This window comes from Echeneis naucrates, chromosome 12 (assembly GCF_900963305.1).
Source record: "Echeneis naucrates chromosome 12, fEcheNa1.1, whole genome shotgun sequence".
NCBI classification, from domain to species: domain Eukaryota; kingdom Metazoa; phylum Chordata; class Actinopteri; order Carangiformes; family Echeneidae; genus Echeneis; species Echeneis naucrates.
The window spans coordinates 1,765,264-1,786,975 of NC_042522.1; the positions used below are offsets into that span (position 1 = coordinate 1,765,264).

General features: G+C 39.4%; 2 protein-coding genes across 3 annotated transcripts in view; both read left to right on the plus strand.

The window, feature by feature from the left end:
* megf10 (multiple EGF-like-domains 10) overlaps window positions 1–392 on the plus strand; it is a 42,797-nt gene extending 42,405 nt beyond the window's left edge. For both annotated transcript variants that reach the window (XM_029515311.1, XM_029515312.1), the window contains exon 25: window positions 123–392. In XM_029515311.1, the coding sequence (XP_029371171.1) occupies window positions 123–289 (167 nt within the window). In that variant the 3' untranslated portion in view covers window positions 290–392. The remainder of the gene's footprint in view (window positions 1–122) is intronic.
* A 10,286-nt stretch (window positions 393–10,678) lies between these two features.
* On the plus strand, window positions 10,679–21,165 carry sptlc1 (serine palmitoyltransferase, long chain base subunit 1). Its single transcript, XM_029515337.1, has 15 exons — window positions 10,679–10,768; window positions 12,051–12,158; window positions 12,261–12,355; window positions 13,874–13,967; window positions 14,706–14,778; window positions 15,171–15,303; window positions 15,417–15,546; window positions 15,669–15,758; window positions 16,134–16,241; window positions 16,568–16,663; window positions 16,928–17,024; window positions 17,152–17,206; window positions 18,759–18,876; window positions 18,957–19,030; window positions 20,572–21,165. Exons 1-15 carry the CDS (start codon window positions 10,715–10,717, stop codon window positions 20,663–20,665), a joined length of 1,419 nt encoding a protein of 472 aa, XP_029371197.1. The 5' UTR covers window positions 10,679–10,714; the 3' UTR covers window positions 20,666–21,165.
* Window positions 21,166–21,712: the final 547 nt, after the last annotated feature.

Sequence of the window (21,712 nt, forward strand, 5' to 3'; positions counted from 1 at the left end):
TTTGTCAGCTGTTGATGAAAGCCAAAAACAAAAATATGGTGTTTTTCATAAATGAAAAATTTAAACATTCTTGAAAAGTTGCTACATTTAATATCTTCTACCTTGCATTTCTTTGATTTCAGAGCCAACTATAAGCACCGACCCTCCCACTGGAGATGGCAACAGTGACATACAGTTTGGTCAGGATCCGTATGATCTACCAAAGAACAGCCACATCCCATGTCACTACGACCTCTTGCCAGCCAGAGAGAGTCCATCATCGGAGCTCAAGGAGCCGGACAGTGAATGATGGCACAGAGACTCAGCTCAGAGGTCAGGTCTCACCTCCAGTCAAACAGTTCCAGCAACACAAAAAGGCACAACTTATACCCACATCATATTTACATGTTATATTTTGTCATTACCAGTGTGATTATGTGTCATGCCTTTTTTTTTTTTTTTTTTTTTTTTGAGCAAAATGGATACAAGTTTGAAGGTGCATTTTTTATATGTTATAGCAGTTTTAAAATTTGCAACAAAGTCTTCATAGGTCATTCCATTTGTCAGGGAGGGAAGGTTTGCTTTGAACACAACAGTTTCCGTCTGGTGTCGCCAATTCTTTGCTGACAGAATGGTATCTTTTGCATGTCTTGTAGTCTGAAATAGCAAAAAAAACAGAAACCAAAAACCCACACAGCCTCCTGAGACTCTGGGGGAAAAAATGTTTTCATTTAGACTTTTTGGGATAAATTAAGTGTGGGGGTTGTAAAGAACACATTTAAAAATAAAATATATTTTTCAACTTAACTTTATTAAAATGTTATAACACATGCACTCGAGTGGACAACAGGACATTACTGATGTCAAACATAAAACATTTAAGCATGCAAAGAGGAAATCTCTGCACAACTGTGTGTGTCAGGTACATCCAAAAGTATTAGAGGAATCAAGCAAAAGCTAATGTCCACTACAGAGGACAAAAATGAATTGCCAGGTCTCAAGGCGATATCCATGTGGTGGCAATATACTTATGCTGCTGAACTTGCACAGGAAAAGTGACCTGCTTCCTTTGTTCTTTGCCTTTCCTAACTGCTGTGTAAACTTATATGTGATGTAATTGTGTGATTCACAGAGTAGCAAAAACTCATCCTAATTCCTGCATTGGAAAAGTGATTGTGATTTCATATTCTTTTAAATCTTCAAAGTACTTTGATTCACACATAGTGAAACCCATATAATGTTTATGTACAATATTCAATACAAATCAAATCTCACTTTGTAACAACAGTATTAGAAAATGACTTTGGTTTCAATTGGATTGAATATTCGCAATTATATCAAAGATTAAATGTTTGTTGAGGTTTTGAGGAAAGCAAAAATCAACCTGCTGACAGTGTTGATGTCTGCACAAAATAATGACAGTAGTCAGTCAGTGTTGAATTAATATTTAAGTTAAACCCACATATTACGAATTGTTAAATATGAGCAGTGCCAGGCTCTGTCCCCTCTCATTGTAAAAGGTTTTTAATTTTATTTCTCAAATTTAGTTGATCAGTGGAGTAAGCTGGAGAAAAGAGTAATTAATAATAACATTTGAACAACTGAAGAGTATTCATATATACTACACAATTCATACATACTACTGAGAGGTCATTATCACCATTGTGCGACAGCCCTTCACAATAGCTCTTCAGACCTAAATGCTCTTGCATAGGAAACTTGTTTTTATATTTCCGTATCTTGTTCATGTGTCTTGCTAAGCTACTGCACTCCATTTAGAAATATTATCAAAGAGTTATCAAAGTTCAAGACAGTAAAGCAGTGACGTTTCCAGTCCATTTCTTTCCTTGGTTTGTGTTCTGAATTTGGATACCTCATCTGGGTCCAGTGAGCCATTTTAATGCAAGTGAAAGACCACAAACTGAACTCTTTTGACTAGCTACTGGCTGGCTCTGCGATTGTGATCAGATCCAAGTGATTTCATACAACAAAACACACTTCAATATTACCCCAGACAGGTTAGAAAGACCACTGAAAAGCAGTCCACAGATGCCTTTTCACTTTGACCAGGTCCAGCATAAAGTATCTAGAGTGTCACGCATTGCTTTTCTTAGTGTTTTCCTAACCTCTAAATGGGAACGTCATCCAGTACACTCCAAGTTCTTCTTTTTTTTTTTTTTTTTTTTAACTTTCGATCCTTTCTTCATGGAGCTGGTCTGTGAGGGAACTGAATCCAGTCAAGAGTGACATGCAAAGACAGATAACCATTCACAACCACACATGCCTGTAGGCTATTTGGAGCTAAGGTTCTACTGTGGATGGAGGCTGGAGACACCTGCAGGAACTCACACAGGCACAGGACGAACATGCATGAAAAAGACCCTAGTCCCAGGGTCCACATCCTTCTCAGTTCTAACCTTCTGATTTCTTATGCCACAATGCTAACCCCCTTAAAGTATTGGAAATGTTGTATTCACCGAATACAAGACTATTGCCACAGAAGTCATCATCCTGTATCAAATCTCAATTTTACTGAAGATATCCTGAAAATAAGTTAATTGCATTCTCTTTCTTTGTTTGCTCTTTGCATTGCTGCACTGGAAAACTGTGTTTGCATGAATGGAGTGTTAATCAATACATTATTTCAAGTTCCACAGCATGGAGAAACTTACCAATAGGAAACATAAGAAGTCCAAAGGCACTCATAGCCCTGCGGGAGCCTTACGCTTTGTTTCTGCAGCATTTTACAAAATGTATTTAGATAATAACTATTAGAAGTGCAAAAGTAAAATCTGATTCATCATTAATGGAAGGGCCTTAGCAACCCATAAACTGGAGCTTCCCTTGTTGTAAGCCTTTGGTGCTATTTTTGTTATTTTTTGGGGGGCATTTTCGTTGTTTTACAATAGCAGCAGTGAGAGACATGCCTAATGGCATGCGTCTCTCTACTTGGTGAGGCACTGGGGAATCCAGTGCTTGATATTTCCCTACATACACACTGTATTTAATAAAAGGTAAAACTGTCTAATGCTCATGAAAAATCACATTCTGAATTTCCTCCTCTTACCAAATGCTAATCAAAGCCAGGATGTGTTTGTCTGTGCACTATGCTCTTTGTCGTTCTTTTTTGATGTTGACCAACTTCACACAGTAGGAAAATTGTGAGACATACATGCTTGGCCTGTCATTACTGACAGCACTGCTAAAGTCCCTGAAAGTGCCTTAACTCCTCATATCACATTCAGAGCAGTGGCTAAAGTCCAAAGTTAGCTTCACAGACAGTGGCTATGACAGAGGCTTTGTGATACTACATCAATATTGCACGAAATTTCAAGCATGTTGATTTGTCCAGTGAATATTCCCCTCTGTGTTTTTCTTTATGTAAAGTATCTGTTGTCTTACTCTGTAGGGATACAGAGGTATATTGTGTTATTGTTGTGTTAGCCTACTTGATCATTCACAATGACAGTAATGCTAACAAGCAAATCCTGAAATAGGCCCAACCAAATGCATCTGCTCGGGGTGATAAAAGTTCCAATAACACGATCATGTTTTACCAACATTGTCATCATCCACCATCAACTGTACATTAAGACCAGGTCAATGGCAGTTATTTCTTTATTACTATGCCACTTAGAGGACTCAGTATGTCTAATGAAATGCAAGCTTAAGCTGGACTTTAGCTTTTTGGTTACTTGTAATGGGAACAGTTCATGTCATCATAAACATTGTCATACTCCATAGAAAATTACGAAGGAAAATGTCTCTTTTGATTTCTTGGTTTGATTGTAGTCTTCTCTTCTTGTCTTTCCTTTGTTCTGAATTGCCTTAAATAGCAACCGGTCTTAAGGTATTCTGAGCCCATTTAAAATGTTTGTAAAATAATGTATATAATTGTATCAGTTCTGATGTAAAAATGTTAATATCACCAAGTGTCTTATGTCTGAAACTGAAACCAGGAACACATGTGGCATTTGGCTTTATCATGTAAAAGTTACAATATGTGAACTAGGAAACTTGAGACTTTCATCCTCTATAAATACAGAATTTCTTTTCTAATGTCTTCCTTTTATAATCTGCCAGAATTATGTGTATTTATCTGACCACTAAAGATGTTTGCTCTGAAAAGATTACTTGAGATTTTTCCAAGCATCATCTGTTTCTTGACTCTTATTTGGTATTTAAATACTCTGGTTTGAAGTTCATTTAAACACAAGCTGCTATTGCATGCTTCCCAGTAAGATGACCCTCATTCAGTACTGTGACCGTGGGATTCTGTCTGCTAAACATTTGCGCACATAAATTAAACCACAAAGAGTGTCATAAAGTTTTAAACAACTTTTGAGGGCAAACGACAATATAATTAAACAGTTTGGCATCTTTTGTAATTTATGAATCAATTAAAACCAAGACACTTTCCTCGGTGAATCGTTATATGTTTTTGATCCTGTGCTAAATATTATTTTTTAGTCTCAAAATTACCTACCCGTCTTAAATTATCCTGCAATTCATATGCTACTCCACAGGGAAGTATGCTAATTTTCACAGTAAATATGAATATTCTCCCTATAGATGATGCAGTTCTTTGCTACTCAGCTGTAACAAAGGAGCAGACTCAGCAGCCTAATATGCAGTCAGGGTTGAGAATAGATCTTGATTTGTGAGTCTGTGTTGTTTTTGCCTCAGTTTATCATTATAAAGGCTCTGACTGCAATGTTTATACTCTCTTATTTTTGTTTTTTTAGATTTAAAATCAATTACTGTTAAAAAGTGATTCGGACTTTGGATCTGTAAGGTGAACGAAATGCTGGAAAGTCTTAAACCCTCATTATATCTAATGGTCATCAGAAGGCAACTCCACTAGTTTGAAAAATAAGTAAGATTGTATTGAATTCTATTTAAAAATGGCTCTACCTCTCACTTTATTGATTAGCTCAGTATATATTTACCTGTTTAGTTCATTGTTTCATTCTCTAATTTGAAGTCTTCACTAAAACATGGTGTTCATCTTTGAAATGATGGTCCCATTTAGAGGAAAGCAGACCATAAAGCAGGGGGGATGAGTTGGGGTGTGCCTACCATGTGACAGAGACTGTACCAAAACTGTGACCTGCTACTGAAACCAAAGACACTGTCAGACCCTCCTCTCACTGCTTCTTAGCTGTTTTCTTAGCTAAATAAGAAAACAGTTTTCAAAAAACAAAAACAAAGATTAAATTAAAAAGTCCAAACAAAAGCAGTTGACAACCATTGTGTGAATTTTAATTTTGACTCTCTGTACTGACATAGTTTTAGGTTTATTTACCAGTGCTTCTCAAATAGTGGGGGGCGTGTGACCCCCTGGAACAGGCTTTTTTTTTTTTTTTGTACTAGAATAAAGTTAAATTGCACCTCCACTACAGTAGATGGCAGTGGCGCTTTTATTGTCAGAGTGTGCGCAGGGAGCATTAGGGTTTTTATGCATCGTTACAGACTAAAGAATAATGTTAATAAAGTTATTGCTTGTTGTAAGTTGATCTATAGCCCTCTATTATTTCTTTTTTTTTTCTTTCATGATAATAAGAATACAATGTTATGCACAGGTGTACTTACAACAATATTACAGACAAAGGATACTATTGATACAACATCTTCACCTTTAATGTTTCGTATATTGATGATCTGACCCAAGTTTCAGTGCAGCTCCAGGCTAACATAATGCCTAGTTGTGAGGACTTCATGTTTACAAATAAAACTGCATCTCTTCGAGAAGGAAAACCATCTCCTCCCTGTTACTGACTCAGATGCACTGTCTGTCACAGTATAGTAGCCTGTATGTCTCATTTCAACACTTCCTTCATCTAAATCATGAACTCGTCTTCCAGATTCTGTTGCAACAAGGCTGCTCAATTGTGTTTTTTCTTCAAACAACACCTCTATATTTAGCCCATTACATTTATTTCTTTTTACAAGTTATGTATCACAGGCTTTTAAGTTACAGGTCACAAATTAAACAGAAGAGGAGTTAAAAAGAAAAACCTAACTGAAATTAAAACAGCCACAAATTCAGTCTCAAATAACACTGCGATCAAATGTGGACTGTTGAACATTCGATCATTATCATCAAAATCTCTACTAGTTAACAATCTCATAGCTGATCACCATATTGATTTATTTTATATAACTGAAATGTGGCTGCAGCAGGATGAGTATGTTAGCATTAATGAAGCTACACCCCCAACTCATGTTAACTTTCATATCCCTCGTACCACAGGTCGAGGAGGGGGGGTGGCTGCAATATTTCAGTCAAGCCTATTAATCAACCTGAGACCAAAATCTGGCTGCAGGTCTTTTGAAAGCCTCACTCTTAGTCTTTCCCACTCAGACTGGAAAGGTGAAAAATCAGTTCTGTTAGTTACAGTATACCGTCCACCTGGTCCGTACTCAGAATTCCTATCAGAGTTTTCTGAGTTTATATCAGAGTTAGTACTCAGTACAGATAAAATCATTATACTGGGAGATTTCAATATACATGTTGATGTAGAAAGCGACAGCCTTAGTTCTGGGTTTATTTCCCTACTAGACTCAATTGGCTTTTCCCAGCATGTGAATGAATCCACTCACTTCTACAATCATATCCTTGATCTTGTTCTAACATATGGCATTGAAATTGACAAGCTAACAATTCTTCCCCAAAATTCTCTCCTGTATGACCATTACCTTATTACATTTGAGTTTACTTTAATGGGCTCCACAGCATTGAGGAATAAATTCAGCTATAGAAGATGTTTATCTGAAGCTGCTGTGGCTAAATTTAAAGAGAACATTCAGTCATCATTCCCAACAATGCCATATCTAAATTCAAATGAGGATTTCTCCCATACGCAGGTTGATGACCTTGTGACTAGCACTATGGCCACACTGCATTCGAATCTCAACAATGCCGCCCCTCTCAAAAAGAAAGTATTCAATCTGAGGAGGATGGCTCCCTGGTATAATTCCCAAATCCGTGCCTTAAAGCAGACATCAAGGAAATTAGAAAGAAACTGGCGTTCCAGTAAGTCAGAAGAGTCTCACAGAGCCTGGAAAGATAGTTTAAAAACGTATAAAAAAGCTCTCAGCAGTGCTAGAAGTTCATATTACTCAGCACTCATAGAAGAAAACAAGAACAACCCCAGGTTTCTCATCAGCACTGTAGCCAGGCTGATAGAGAGCCATAGCTCAGTTGAACCAGTGATCCCCTTAGCTCTAAGCAGTGATGATTTCATTAACTTTTTTACAGATGAAATTCTTGCGATCAGAGAAAGAATTTATCAGCTCTTGCCTACGTTAGATAAAAATCTCCTGCTGAATACAACAACTCCTGAATCAGCTGCGACGCCTCTTTTACATCTGGAATCATTCTCACCTCTGAATCACTCAGAGCTAGCTTCTATAGTTTCATCATCCAGACCGTCAACCTGTCTATTAGACCCAGTACCAACTAGCCTCTTTAAAGAGATCTTTTATTTAATTGAGCCGTTCATTCTAGATTTGATTAATCTGACTTTATTTCTGGGTTATGTACCTCAGGCACTTAAGACCGTGGTCATCAAACCCCAGCTTAAAAAACCTAATCTTGATCCAGATGTTTTGGCAAACTATAGACCCATATCGAACCTTCCATTTATCTCTAAAATCATTGAGAAAGCTGTAGCAAAACAACTACACAACCATCTGGATGGGAACAGTTTGTTTGAAGAGTTTCAGTCAGGATTTAGAGCCCATCATAGCACAGAAACAGCGCTGTTTTAAGTCTCCAATGACATTCTAATGGCCTCAGACAATGGATCAGCCTCCATACTTCTCCTTCTAGATCTTAGTGCTGCATTTGACACCATAGATCATAATATTTTACTACAGAGACTGGAACATGAAATTGGAATTAAAGAAATTGCACTAAGTTGGTTCAAATCCTACTTATCAGATAGACATCAGTTTGTTCATGTAAACAACAGCTCCTCCTCATGTACTGTAGTCAGTCATGGAGTCCCGCAGGGTTCGGTACTTGGACCAATCCTCTTTACGCTTTATCTGCTTCCTCTAGGCAACATTATCAGGAAACACAGCATCAACTTCCACTGTTATGCAGACGACACTCAGCTGTACCTATCAATGAAGCCAAATGAAGTCACTCAGATAGTCAGACTGCAGGCATGTCTTGAAGACATAAAAGTCTGGATGACTGGAAATGTTTTACTTCTCAACTCTGACAAAACAGAAGTTATTGTACTTGGCCCTAAGCACCTCAGAAAAATACTATCTAATCATCTCATCAGTCTGGACGGCATCACTTTGGCTTCCAGCTACGCTGTAAGAAACCTTGGAGTAATTTTTGACCAGGACATGTCCTTTGTTCCTCACATTAAACAAGTTAGTCGGGCAGCTTTCTTCCACCTGAGAAACATTAGCAAAATCAGAAACATCCTTTCTCAGGATGATGCAGAAAAACTAGTCCATGCATTTGTAACTTCTAGGCTGGACTACTGTAACTCATTACTATCTGGATGTCCAAACAAATCTCTAAAAGGCCTTCAGTTAATTCAGAACACTGCTGCACGGATATTAACAGGAACTAGGAAAAGAGATCATATCTCTCCTGTGTAAGCTGCTCTTCATTGGCTGCCAGTAAAATATAGAGTAGAATTCAAAATCCTTCTTTTAACATATAAAGCTCTTAAATGGCCAAACTCCATCATATCTCAGAGAGCTCATAGTTCCTTACTGTCCTAGCAGGCCACTCCACTCTCTAGATGGAGGTTTCCTTGTGGTTCCTAGAGTCTCCAAGAGTAAATCTGGAGGCAGATTGTTCAGTTATCCGGCTCCTCTTCTATGGAACCAACTTCCAGTATTGGTCCGGGGGGTGGGCTGTTTAGTAATTTTCAAGACCAGGCTTAAAACTTTCCTGTATGACAGAGCTTATAGTTAAAAAGTTAAAGTCCTCTACTCTTTAGCTATGCTGCTATAGGCCTAGACTGCTGGGGGAAGGACAGAGCTTCTCTCTCTCTCTCTCTCTCTCTCTCTCTTTCTCTCCCTGTCTCTCCCTGTTACCCTCTCTCCCCCTCTCCCTCTTTCCCTCTCCCTCCGTCTCGCTCACTCTCCCTTCCTCCCCCCTTGGATGCATTGATAAGAACCATCCTTCTTAAAAAAAACACAGTTTCACCCAGTTCTAAGCATTTATACTGCATTTACTAACCATGTTCTTCCAAAGTCTCTGTCTCTCCCAGTTCCTCTCCTCTCTCTGCCTGTCCTCATCCTGCAGGTGGTGACTCATCACCATCCCATGTTCCTGCAACACCTGCTGGTCCCATATTTCATGAATTCTGTCCTACAGCTCAACTCCATGAACTTCATGCAGCAACATGTTCTTTCCTCCACCCCCCCCCCCCTCCAATGCCTCTCTCTCTCTCTCTCTCTCTCTCTCTCCCACTCTCAACCCAATCGGTCGAGGCAGATGACCGCCCCCCCTGAGCCTGGTTCTGCTCGAGGTTTCTGCCTCTTAAAGGAAGTTTTTCCTTGCCACTGTTGCCAAGTGCTTGCTCATCAGGGGATCTGTTGGGTCTCTTTAAATACATTTATAAAGAGTTTGGTCTAGACCTGCTCTATATGTAAAGTGCCTTGATGTAACTTTGTTATGATTTGGCGCTATACAAATAAATCTGATTTGATTTGATTTGATATTTTAAAAGTCTATCATCGGTTTAGATGTTTGGAAAATTACAGCCCTTTATCCAGTATTATTGACCAATATGTAACCTTTCCTGTATTTGTAAAGTGTTTGGGAAGGTTGTTGTAAACCAGTTACTATATTTGATCTATTTGATTTTCAGGATTTAGAGAGGTCATAGCACAGAAACCACACAGGTCAGTACAGTTTTACCGTGACACCACTTACCACCACGTTGTTCACATCCACAGATCTACTTCCTGTGAAGTGTTCTGTGTATCACTTTTGTCCATTAGAGGGCAGGATAAGCCTTCCAAAAACTTTGTGGAGAGCGACTGCGCTTGTGTTGATGGTTGATGGTGGAACTATACAACATTATCGTTTTCGTTTCACTGAGCCCATTTTCAATTTCAATCTTTAAGTAACTCAAATTGTAGTGATTTCATTCATTACAGGAGAGAGTTTTGTTTCCTTTAGTCGTCCATGTCACAGCCACTGTGCTGCGACAAATACACATTCATGGCATACATGCTGTAAACCAGATGTTCATGGGTCTGAAACACATTAATTGAATTCCAGCAAAATTAACACAAGGATTCCTTTTATTTTAACCTTTTCGAAAAATTATATAAATCACTGCTCATGAAGATGTGATGGATTTAATGCATGACATTTCTTTCTTAGTGCTATAAAAATAAAGTGTAAAGTGTTTTCTTATCATTTCGATTCCTTATGTATCTGTATCTGAAATATTTATTGCATTGTGCAAGAAAATATATACAATAATAATAATAATAATTAATATAATATAAATAATAATTACTAACCCTAACCCATTTCTTAATTTCTTTTAATTAATTTTATTTTAAGTCTTTGAAGATCCGCAACTAACAAGGAAAGTAGTCGTGCTTTGTCGACAACTGTAGGATTGTAGATGCTATGTCTGTGTCAAATGTTTTTCCATTTGTGTTTTCCAAATGGACACTGAGATTGACGACTTTTCGCATAGAACATGAACCTTGCTTATGACGTCACACAAGGAAACGAAACATGGCGTCCGGTCAGCAATGGGTGTTGGTGGAAATGGTGCAAGCTTTTTATGAGGTGAGTCTCTCTTTTCCACAGCCCGATCGAGTACGTTCAGTTCCTGAGCAGTAGATTCTTCGCGTTGGCTGTAAACTGTAAACAGACTCCGTCAAACTGCTGCTCATCGCTGCTCACGTAAGGACCAGACCGCGCCAAGAGACAAACTTATACGGAAGTTGAATCCGTAGCTTTGTGTGTGGCTCTTAAGTGGAAAATAACATCCAGACTGAGTACAATCACCGGTGATATCACCGAAGCCGAAGCTAACCCTAACCCACTACCGAATAAACGGGATAATGGGTGGGATTTTTTTTTTCGTTCTGCTGCCTGGTGAACATTTGTGAGCCCAAGTCATGCCAAGTCATATCCATCCTCCGGTACCGGTACTTTCCTCCCGTCATCCAAAGACATCATGTTTGGGTTAATTGGTGACTCTAAAGTGTCCATAGGTCTGAGTGTGAGTGGTTTTTGGTCTCTGTCTGGCTCTGTGTGTTGGCCCTGTGATGGACTGGTGACCTGTCCAGGGTGTACCAGGCCTCACCCAGTGTGAGCTCCACCACCCCCGACGACGAAACTGTGTGTGTGTATGTAGTTATAACTTTATACTTTCCAGCTGCACAACTGGTGACATTGGTCTAAGCCATTTAGTTTGTACATGAAAAGTATGAAAAAAATCGTTCTGTGGTACCGGTCCACACCAAATATTATGGTAAAAAATTGTAGAGCTAAAATGAAATTGTCATTCTTCCTTTCAGCCAGCAGTGAATTGATATAAACCAAATGCAACAGACAATGTATACATTCTCAATCAATACAATGTTAGTTTATAATAATAAAACTGTATTTGAGAGAAATCATATCTTCTATCTATATAGATATAAAATATATAAAAAGCTGAATAAACTTTGATGTCATTCTCGCAAGATATAGCCAACATTGTAAAAAAAAAAAAAAAAGTAGAGCTAAGAAGTTAAGATAGTGTTTGCCCACAACAAATGTCAAGGGAATATAGATGTCTGAACTAACTTTCCAGAAGGTTTTTCATCATGAATTGTTTAGTAAATAAGTCATCAATCTGTTTAATTGGCCCTGACTCTTGTTGTCATGTTGCCCAGTCTTCTGTTGAGCTGTCTAGAGTCATCATTGCGTGAGATAAGCTGCAAAGACAGTTCAACTCAAACTCGAATACCTACATCACATCAAATGGCCCTAAGAAACGTGTGGCTAAAACTATGGGATTAAATGGCAATACATACACACAGTGTCCTCTCAACAATGGTCATGTCTCTGTCCACCTTAGGCTCCTGCTTATCACTTGATCCTGGAGGGGATCCTCATACTGTGGATCATCAGACTCCTGTTCTCGAAGACCTACAAACTCCATGAGACCTATAAATTGACAGAGAAGGTAAACTCACCTTGACTCCCCTTCACATTGCAGTGAAAACATACAGAGTCTTTGTGTGAAGATGTCACCAAACTTTTGATTCGATGTGGGTCTGTGTCACAGGAAAAGGAGGACCTGATTGAGGAGTGGCAGCCAGAGCCTCTTGTTCCTCTTGCATCCAAAGACTGTCTCTCCCTCAACTATGATGTTGTCACAGGGTGAGACCCAAAGAGCCTCTCTCTGTTTAACTTGCATATTTGTTTGAACCAAGTCTCAATAAGGGCCAAGGGTTCATCAAAAATCTTACACAGAAAACTCAGTGGAGTTATGTGTCATCACACTTGGCCTCTAATATGAGATGATCCTTTATCTTGTATTATTATTTATCTGAATATAATCCTGAATGTTTCTTATATAGTAGTAATACAGATAGGAAAAGGCAGCACGGCAGTGTTGTGGTTAGCGCTGTCGCCCCACAATAAGAAGGTTGCAGGATCGGGCACTCTGGGTACTCCGGTTTCCTCCCAGTGTCCAGAGACATTCATTTCTAGGTTAACTGGTGACTCTAAATTGTCAACAGGTCTGAATGCGAACGTGAGTGGTTGTTGGTCTCTGTCTGTCTTTGTGTGTTGGCCCTGTGATGGACCGGCGACCTGTCCAGGGTGTATCCCGCCTCTTGTCGGAACGTTGGCTGGGATTGGCTCCAGCACCCTGCGACCCCGAAACGGAAAAGTAGTACAAGATGGATGGATAGGAATATTAAGGCAAAGGGAATGCTAAGGGGTTTCACATGCTATCAACGTAAAATTACACAAAGAAGGTAGTATCATAAGTCAAGGCTCTCAGCAATCAGTACGAACTGTTACCTTGTGTGATCCAAATGGACATTAAGAATTATCCAGTTATCCAATAGTAAATTAGTTGGTGAGGGTGGATTTGGATGGTTTATCACAAATATTTCATAAACAGCAGCTGATCTTTCGCAGTAAATGTGATTACTTTGGAAAGGTAGAGTTACGAAGTGATCACACTCGGTCCTGACTCATGAAGGTGTCTTTACTATACACGCACATACACAGAGTGAAGATTATACCAACTATACTGTGCTTCTGGAGCTGGTAATAATATAGTTATAATAGCTGAGTACTCATGCCTTCTCAGCAAATGGGTCAGACTACACCCATCTTCAAACTCAGCCTTCTTTTTGATTGCAGCGGAACATCTGCAAAGGTCTGTGACTGTACCCTGCACTATTCTGACAAAACACCTGCTAAATGCAGCAAAACCACCTTAGTTGTGGTAGAGCTGGAGTCTGGCTTAAGCACCATCTTCTGCCCTGCGGACACACACACACTAATGGCCAACAGTACAATTTCAACTCCCTTCACTTTCACTCTCTGGCCCGTTTAAATAGTGTTTTCAACAAGTCACATGAGCCAAGCTAAATAAGCAAACTGCTTATTTGATGCTCTGTATTTTACCTTATTATCCCTTCATCTTGCAGTTTTTTTGATTTGAAACGCAACCTCTTCAGCGTGATGTTATTACATTAGTGAAGTGAATAATCGCCAAGAACATTAGACTTACTCAGAACACTGTGGTGTGAAGGGATCTGAATAAATGTTTTCATTGGACTACAAACACACAACACTGTGATTGTGTTACACAATATGATGATGGTACTTTGTGGTCTGAACTATGTAACATAGCTTAAAAACACACTGTTTCCCATACAGGCCTCCCAGCCATAAAATTATCATCAATGGGAAGGAGTGCATTAACTTTGCATCATTTAACTTCCTGGGTCTCCTTGACAATGAGCGGGTTAAGGTCAGTATATAAATCATTCCTAGTTGTACCTTTTTATTTATGTCTCTAGTTTGGAGAAAAAAACTCATTAGGGCACAAACACCAAGGACCTTTTGGAATATTTGGGTTTAAGATGAATATCCTGTTTTGAGTCAACTTTGTTTTTCCAACACTTTTATATGTCTTTTCACCTTTTAGTTCGACTCATGGTCAAACCATTAAGATTTTGTTTAAATATTGCATTTGGCCATCAGTTTGGTACACTGGATCCTTTGCAATGCAAGGGGACAATTGAAGCTGCTTTCAGACTTTATTTGGCGCTTTTATTATTCATAAAAATGAATAGCTTTTTGAATTCAAAATAATTTTAATTGACGTTTTTGTTGGATTTTGTCATGGATGTCGCAAAACGGCTCGATGTTAACTCCTGAAATATTTCAACATAGCTGTCCTCTCAGTATGCTTCGCCCACGTGTACCAAATTCAGTAGGGCAACGTAAAAACAACCCTCATTGCATACACTAAACCCAAGAGGTTAGCCATTTTTTTTTTTGCAAATTTGTACCTCTGTGAGAACTGATCAGTCTTATCTGTGGACTTTGTGATGCTGAACCGTTTAGCCATCACTGTATATGTTATGTAGATGTATGAATCTGGTGGCGCATGAAGTATTCCAGACAAGCACAGTGGTGTAACTGCTCAACAGCTTTCATTGTTTCATTTTAATTCATTTATTTTTTGTTGTATCCTTCATGACAGGAAAAGGCTTTGGCATCACTGAAGAAATATGGTGTGGGCACATGTGGTCCAAGAGGCTTCTATGGAACTTTTGGTAAATAACAAAAATTCTTGTCTGCTTTTAATTTTTTGATTCACTTCCTACAATCTACCATAAAATAAATAAATAAATGTACAAACACGGAGACAAATACACTCCAAAGTGTACAGCTGTTCAATTCCTGTCCTGCCTTGCAGCATTATCACTAAACTGAACCATCTAGTGCACACTACACCTTCAGCATACCAACCACAGAATCATGAATTTAGCAAATTCTTACTAATCAAATCATGCAACGTGGTGTCAGTCAATAAAATCAAGAAGCTGAGCTGTTGTCTCAGATCATTGTGCAGAACAATTTTTATATGCTTCCACAGCCTGAATATGTTCTGTCAGAGTGTAAAGGCATACAAAGTATGAACAGGTTTTTGCTTTCTATACCCAAGATGTTCATTTGGAGCTGGAAAGCCGTCTGGCCAAATTCATGAAAACAGAAGAGGCCATCATCTACTCGTATGGCTTTGCAACAATTGCCAGTGCTATCCCTGCCTACTCCAAAAGGGGGGACATCATCTTTGTGTAGGTTTTGTCTCTGTTGACTTAGAAAGCAAAACATCTGTACTGAGTGTTACTGTTAGTTACTTACCGTCTGCAGTCTGGACACGTACCAAAGTTTGTGTTGTGTCCTTCAGGGATGAAGCTGCCTGCTTTTCCATTCAGAAAGGTCTACAGGCATCCCGCAGCTTTATTAAGTACTTCAAACATAATGACATGGAAGACCTGGAGAGGCTACTGAAGGAGCAGGAGCTGGAGGACCAGAAGGTCTGGACTGGGCTGTTTAGTTTGAGAAAATACTTAAAAGACAGAGTTCCCTAGGATCTACAGACTGTATTTCCAGATACCTGTTCTAATTCTCCTCCTGTCTTTCTTTGTTTCTGATGTAGAATCCTCGTAAAGCTCGAGTGACCCGGAAATTCATTGTGGTGGAGGGCCTCTACATGAATACTGCAGACATATGTCCTCTCCCTGAACTGGTAAATACAAACTAATGAACCACAAAGGCTGCTTATTGTAAACAACTGGGCACCAGCTTCAATTGCTACTCAATTATCTGATTTATCACTCAGTCATTAGTGTTGTGATTCTTTTAAACAAAGTTCTCATGTGTTTAAATCACTGTTGCTAGATCCATTTTTCTACATGGTTCAACATTTCAACAGCAGTTTTTGACACTCTGAGTGAGCTGCTCCATGCTTGCCCTCTTGGCAGTGCTTGATTTTAACTCCCTGCTAATCCAACAATAGTGAAATATGTCGAAATGGGACTTTCCTGACTGTCCTTCAAGTGGTTTGTGTGTTTCTGGATGTCTCTGCTCTGATTCTCTCTCTTCATGTCTGTGTGACCTCCAGGTGAAGCTGAAGTACAAGTACAAGGTTCGGATCTTCCTGGAAGAAAGCCTGTCCTTTGGCGTGTTGGGAGAATACGGCAGAGGAGTCACAGAACACTTTGGGGTTGATGTGAGTAAAGAATTTAATATTAACTGCTGATTCACTTTAACCAAAAGACTGCTAACACTTATCGTGATGCACCCAGGCTCCATTGATCAGCTGCTGTTTATGAAATATTTGTGATAAACCATCCATTTGATCTTCAAGTCTCTCCGCCCCACCTGCTGCTGCAGCAGCACCTGAGCTCACACAGTAGTAGGAAAGTTTCTAATAAGGATTTATTGCAGTGATACCAAAACGATTTAATGAGATGGAAGAGGTGACAAACGATCCAGAATAAACATGAAATCTGAAAACATAAAGTGAAGTCTGGCTCCTCTTCTGCTTCCACACAGATTGATGACATTGACCTGATTAGTGCCAACATGGAGAATGCTATTGCGTCCATTGGGGGCTTCTGCTGTGGACGCTCCTTCGTCATCGACCACCAGGTAGAGACAATGGTGGGATAGTGATAGACAAAAGTGGGACCAGTTTCAGGGACAACTGGAAGTTTCTGATCATTTTGGTTGCAATTGCCAGTACTCTGCAAAAACTTTGCCAGAGTCCTATTTTGTCAGTAAGTGGTCAGACAATTGGACTCATTGAGATGTAATCTCACCTAACATGTTTTTCCTTTCTGGTAATTGGTGTGAAATTGCTGATCCTACTGACATTCATTATGATTCATTAAAAAGAATGTGTTTGTGTTGTAGCGTCTGTCAGGGCAGGGCTACTGCTTCTCTGCGTCACTGCCACCCATGTTGGCTGCTGCCGCCATCGAGGCCCTCAACATCATGGAGGAGGATCCAGGTATGAGCGCTGCACTGGTTGACTCTGTGAGAGCCAGAGAGGACTGTCATTTCTAACTCCACCTGATCAGAACAATATTCCAGTAAGAATCCTCCCAGATCTCATCCCAATCTTTCCTGTAATGCAGATATTTTTGCCATCCTGAGGAAAAAGAGCGAACACATTCACAAGGCTTTGCAGGGGTGAGTTCATTTGAATTTGATTGAAGTGTTATTCAATAAAATGTGTTTGTATGTCCACGCGTGTGTGTGAGTTGAATAAAAAAAAAAAAAAAAAAAATTCTGTTTTCATTTATATAAAAGTCCTATTTGACTGTTTAGGAAAAAGAATGAGGAAAAAAGTAGGAAGATATATATTTGAGACAATACAAAAAGGTTAATGTCTGTAAGAGATCTTAAGCTCATTAAGCCTCTGAGGTCCAACAAGGCCTACTTGTGTCCAGAGATCATGTATCTATGTTGTATAAACCTGAAAATCAGCTCATTCAAACAAATAGATTTGTCCATGTGTAAAACTGGCTTATGTTAATAACTTATGAATGAGCATTGCTGCATTACTTCTGTGTGTTTATCCATTGATTCCCTAGCTCCATCTTTGATAGTTGCGTCTAATCATGTATCTCTATCAGATGCTTCTATTGGCTCCAGTGAGTATTGCCACAGCCAATCAGAGATGAGAAGCGCAAAAGTGCAGAATTAAATTTAATTCCTTTGAATTGGAAGTGCTTCGAGAGGAGGCAAAGAACCCTAAACGTGCGCTCCACTGTGTTCAGTGTGCGCAGAGGGGCCACATTGTATTGATTCTAACCCTAACCCAAGCTCAGCGATATGTCAGAATAACGTTTTCTTCTGTCATCTCTAATATACTGAGGCGAACGAGAAAAATTCGTTCTGTGTCTGCGTTCATTGTTCCTGTTTCTCCTGGCAACACTGACAGCAGCCATTGTGCGTAACATATTATCTTTAAACGCAATCATAATCCCCGCAATTACTTTTCGGGTTGATAAATCATAATGTGTGTGCTGATATTTCTTATCTGCATTTTCTCCTCCCAGTATTTTGCTCACCTGGGCCCCATATTCATTAAGGCCGTCAATCAATCAACTGATCAATTCTGTATTTTTCTGATCTCAGAGCGAGAAGAGTTGAGTTTATTGTAGTGATAGAATAAAGACAGACAGACATTAACAATAAGTTATTCAGAGCATTAGAGGCTTTGGAGTTGATTTTTCATCATTATTGCAAAAGAAACTCAAAAGAATGAGCAGACCTCCTGATCAGAAAAAGACAGAAACTTGAAATCAGCTCCTGACCAGCTCAACCACTTGTGTGGATTTTTCTGTGTTGATGTTTGTTTATTCTAGGTTTTTGGGTTTGTTTGTTTGTTTTTGTTTTTTGTTTTTTTTGTTTCGAGGAAATAAGGCCAAATTCATTGTTGTTGTTTTAAATTTTTCCTTGTTGCCTCTTGTTTCTATGTGAAAACCTTAAAAGTTGCATCTTCATAAGGAAAAGAAGAAGCATTAAATCCAGAAAAGTCTTTAAATTACTCTAAAAGCATTAAATCAAATACATTATTTGTATTGTATTTTGTTTGTGAAGTAGAATAACACCTTTCACATTGCACTAGAAAGAATGGTTGCTGAAGCCAGGATAAGGGAAATTACTTGATGTCTTAAGAGTCTTGTCTCTCCAGTGTGTTATGATGCAGTTTTGCATGATGGTCTGTTTGTGATAGTATTTCAGGTCTGAAGCTAGTCGGAGAACCCTTCGCTCCAGCTCGTCACTTGCAGTTGGAGAGAAGTACAGGTTCCAGAGAGTCTGACATGCAGCTGCTACGCTCAATTGTGGACCAAGTAAGTCCTGATGTCCATGTACAATACTTAGTCCAGTGCTAGTGCACAGATATTGATAGTGAGTTTCTTTCCTGTATCAGTGTTTAGAGGGACATGTGGCTCTGACCCTTGCTCGCTACCTAGACAGAGAGGAACGGATTCTCCCCCCACCCAGGTAAGACAGTCTACCTTAGTGTGCAGCTGTATCAAATGGAAATGTTTTCTGGTTCTTTGTTATGGTGCGCACGCACGCACACACACACATCACATACTACAAGAGTATGTATCTGCATCTTTGTGAAGACTGTTGATCTAGGTCCATGTGTGCAAGATTTGATTCCTTTGAGATGCTCATGAGGAAATTTTTTTATCATCATTAGGGCAAGTATATTTATGTAGTCCAGTATCATACGCAGGAGTCATTTAGTAAATTCTACATAAATAAAAGTACAAATAGAGGAAAAAAGCAGAATAAATTAACTGTTTGTTTTAGCCAAGTGAAGCAATCCCAGCTCACACTGGTCGAGGGCGGGGTACACCCTGGACAGGTCGCCCACCCATCGCAGTGCCAACATTTCAACAAACACTCACACTACAAACAATTTAGAGTCACCAATGAACCAAAAATGTGATGCCTTTGGACGATGGGAGGAAACATGGAAACTCCACACAGAAAGGTCCCAGGCCAGGAGCTGAACCAGCGACCTTTATGGGGCAACAACACTAACCACTATGCCTCTGTGCTGCCCTAGTTGTAAACAATGTACACTGATTTATAAATAATAAATAAAAGTTTGAACTCAATTGTTCTTGACTAGAAGCAATTGGTGAGTTGGCCCTGCCATGGATTGGCAACCTGTCCAGGGTTTTTCAGACTTCACCCAGTGTGAGTTGGGATTGGCTCCAGCATCCCCCATGATCTGGAATCGGATGAGCGATAGAAGATAAATGAATGAATGAAAGCAGTTAGCAGAGACGTGAGACCTGTATTGATGAGCTCTTTGCTAAGTTGCAGTGTTCTGATTGACCTGTATCTGTGAAATGCTTGCTTGTTTGTAAATCAAAATTGTAATTGTCATGGTCTGGCCCTGAAATAACTGTTTTGAATTTATATATACAATTTAGAGTTTTATTTTGAAATGAGCTTTGTTGTGTTCAGTTGTCCTTGTCTCTGTTGTGTATTTAATGTCAGCATCACAGTGAACAACTTGTATTCACCTGGAGTCTCCACTCTCTTACAATCAACTCAGTTAGCTGCTTCTGTTTCCTGGCAAAAGCAAATTTGAATGTGAGGGAGCCACGTCAAAAATTGGTGATAATGACAAACTAATAAACATGTTTGAATGAGATGTAGAGACATCAGACAGTTTTGATAACTACCATACATCAAGCCTCAAAGTTGATGGGAGAGGTCCAGACTCCTGCAAAACTCATCATTTTATTTAAATGTAGGAAATCTGTCTGACAGTTATGTGAACTTTTTATGTGTCTGTTTCTCCCCTCTGCTCTATAGCACACCGACTTTATTGTGTGACCTCTGAAAAAAATTGGCTGCCAAAGTAGATTCCTGATACTGTGGGTTAAGGTTTTTAATAAAATTAATATCTCCAGTCGATAGCCACTTTTCTAATGTTTTTGACAGTGGAAATGGCCAGTCTGTTAGTGACCTCAGTGGTGCCCCTTTGTGTCTAACTGCTCCACCTTATGTTTCCTCAGCATCAGAGTGGTGGTTACCATTGAACAGACAGAGGAAGACATCCAGAAGGCCGTGTCTTGCATCCAGGAGGCAGCCTCCACCATCCTCAAATGAGAATGAGTTGATGACTGATGAGCCAACACAACTGGAGCTCTTCCAGGCATCCACCTAGTGGACAGGGGAGAGGGACACTCCTGAGCACACACTCCATCCATGTTTTTACTGAAGGCACTGTCTCTTCTCTGCCTTTGTTCTTGTTTATTATGTGTCTCAATGAAATTGCATAGCGAGAAATGAAAATGTGGGTCTTCTGCAAAAACGACCACAGTTGTCACTTAGAAAAAAAAATTAAAAAAGACACTACAGTCAGAACTAGACTCGATCTTCAAATGACCTATTGCTTTCTATGTACTGACCAAAGAGGAGATGAGTTCATTGTTTTATTTAATAGTCTTATCAGAGTATGAACTGTGTGACTAGACTGATTTATTCAACTGGCCTTATTTGTTCTTTGTTTTTCATTTGCTACTATCTATTTTTTGTTGTCATCACATTTTTTTAAGTCACCATTTGAATTACATGAGATGTAAATATATCTGATTTTCCGACCTGCAGACCAGTGTCATCAGTTTACTAGATTTACTGCTTCCCACAGATTTCTGCTTTAATGTTGATGACAGAAAGTTTATACAAGCTGGTTTATATGCTACAAAATATATCTAACTATTAGACCAAGGGTCATTCAGGAGTCATTTAGTCCTGCTTACCACTCTGGGTTCACATTTCAGCTTCCTCATTCAGAGTGTTAGGAAGACGGTGTGAGCAACGATGCTCAGTTGGTACTCAGGGGCCCAAAGTGTGCCAGGAAAATATCCCCCACACCATTACTCCACCACCACCAGCCTGAACCGTTAATACAAGTCAGGATGGATCCATGCTTTCATGTTGTTTACACCGAATTCTGACCCTACCATCTGAATGCTGCAGCTGAAATCGAGACTTGTCAGACCAGGCAACGTTTTTTCAATCTTCCAATTGTCCAATTTTGCTGAGTCTGTCCAAATTGTAGCCTCACTTTCCTGTTCTTAGCTGACAGAACTGGTACCCGGTGTGGTCTTCCGCTTTCGCCCGTCTTCTTCAAGGTTTGAAGTGTTGTGTGTT

Bases quoted from the DNA above. Each gene is read 5' to 3' on its own strand.
- sptlc1 (XM_029515337.1), top strand. From the start codon at position 10,715: ATGGCGTCCGGTCAGCAATGGGTGTTGGTGGAAATGGTGCAAGCTTTT. The intron at 16,664-16,927 runs GTAGAGACAATG...TTTGTGTTGTAG, and splicing joins CCTTCGTCATCGACCACCAG to CGTCTGTCAGGGCAGGGCTA. The intron at 18,877-18,956 runs GTAAGTCCTGAT...TTCCTGTATCAG, and splicing joins TACGCTCAATTGTGGACCAA to TGTTTAGAGGGACATGTGGC.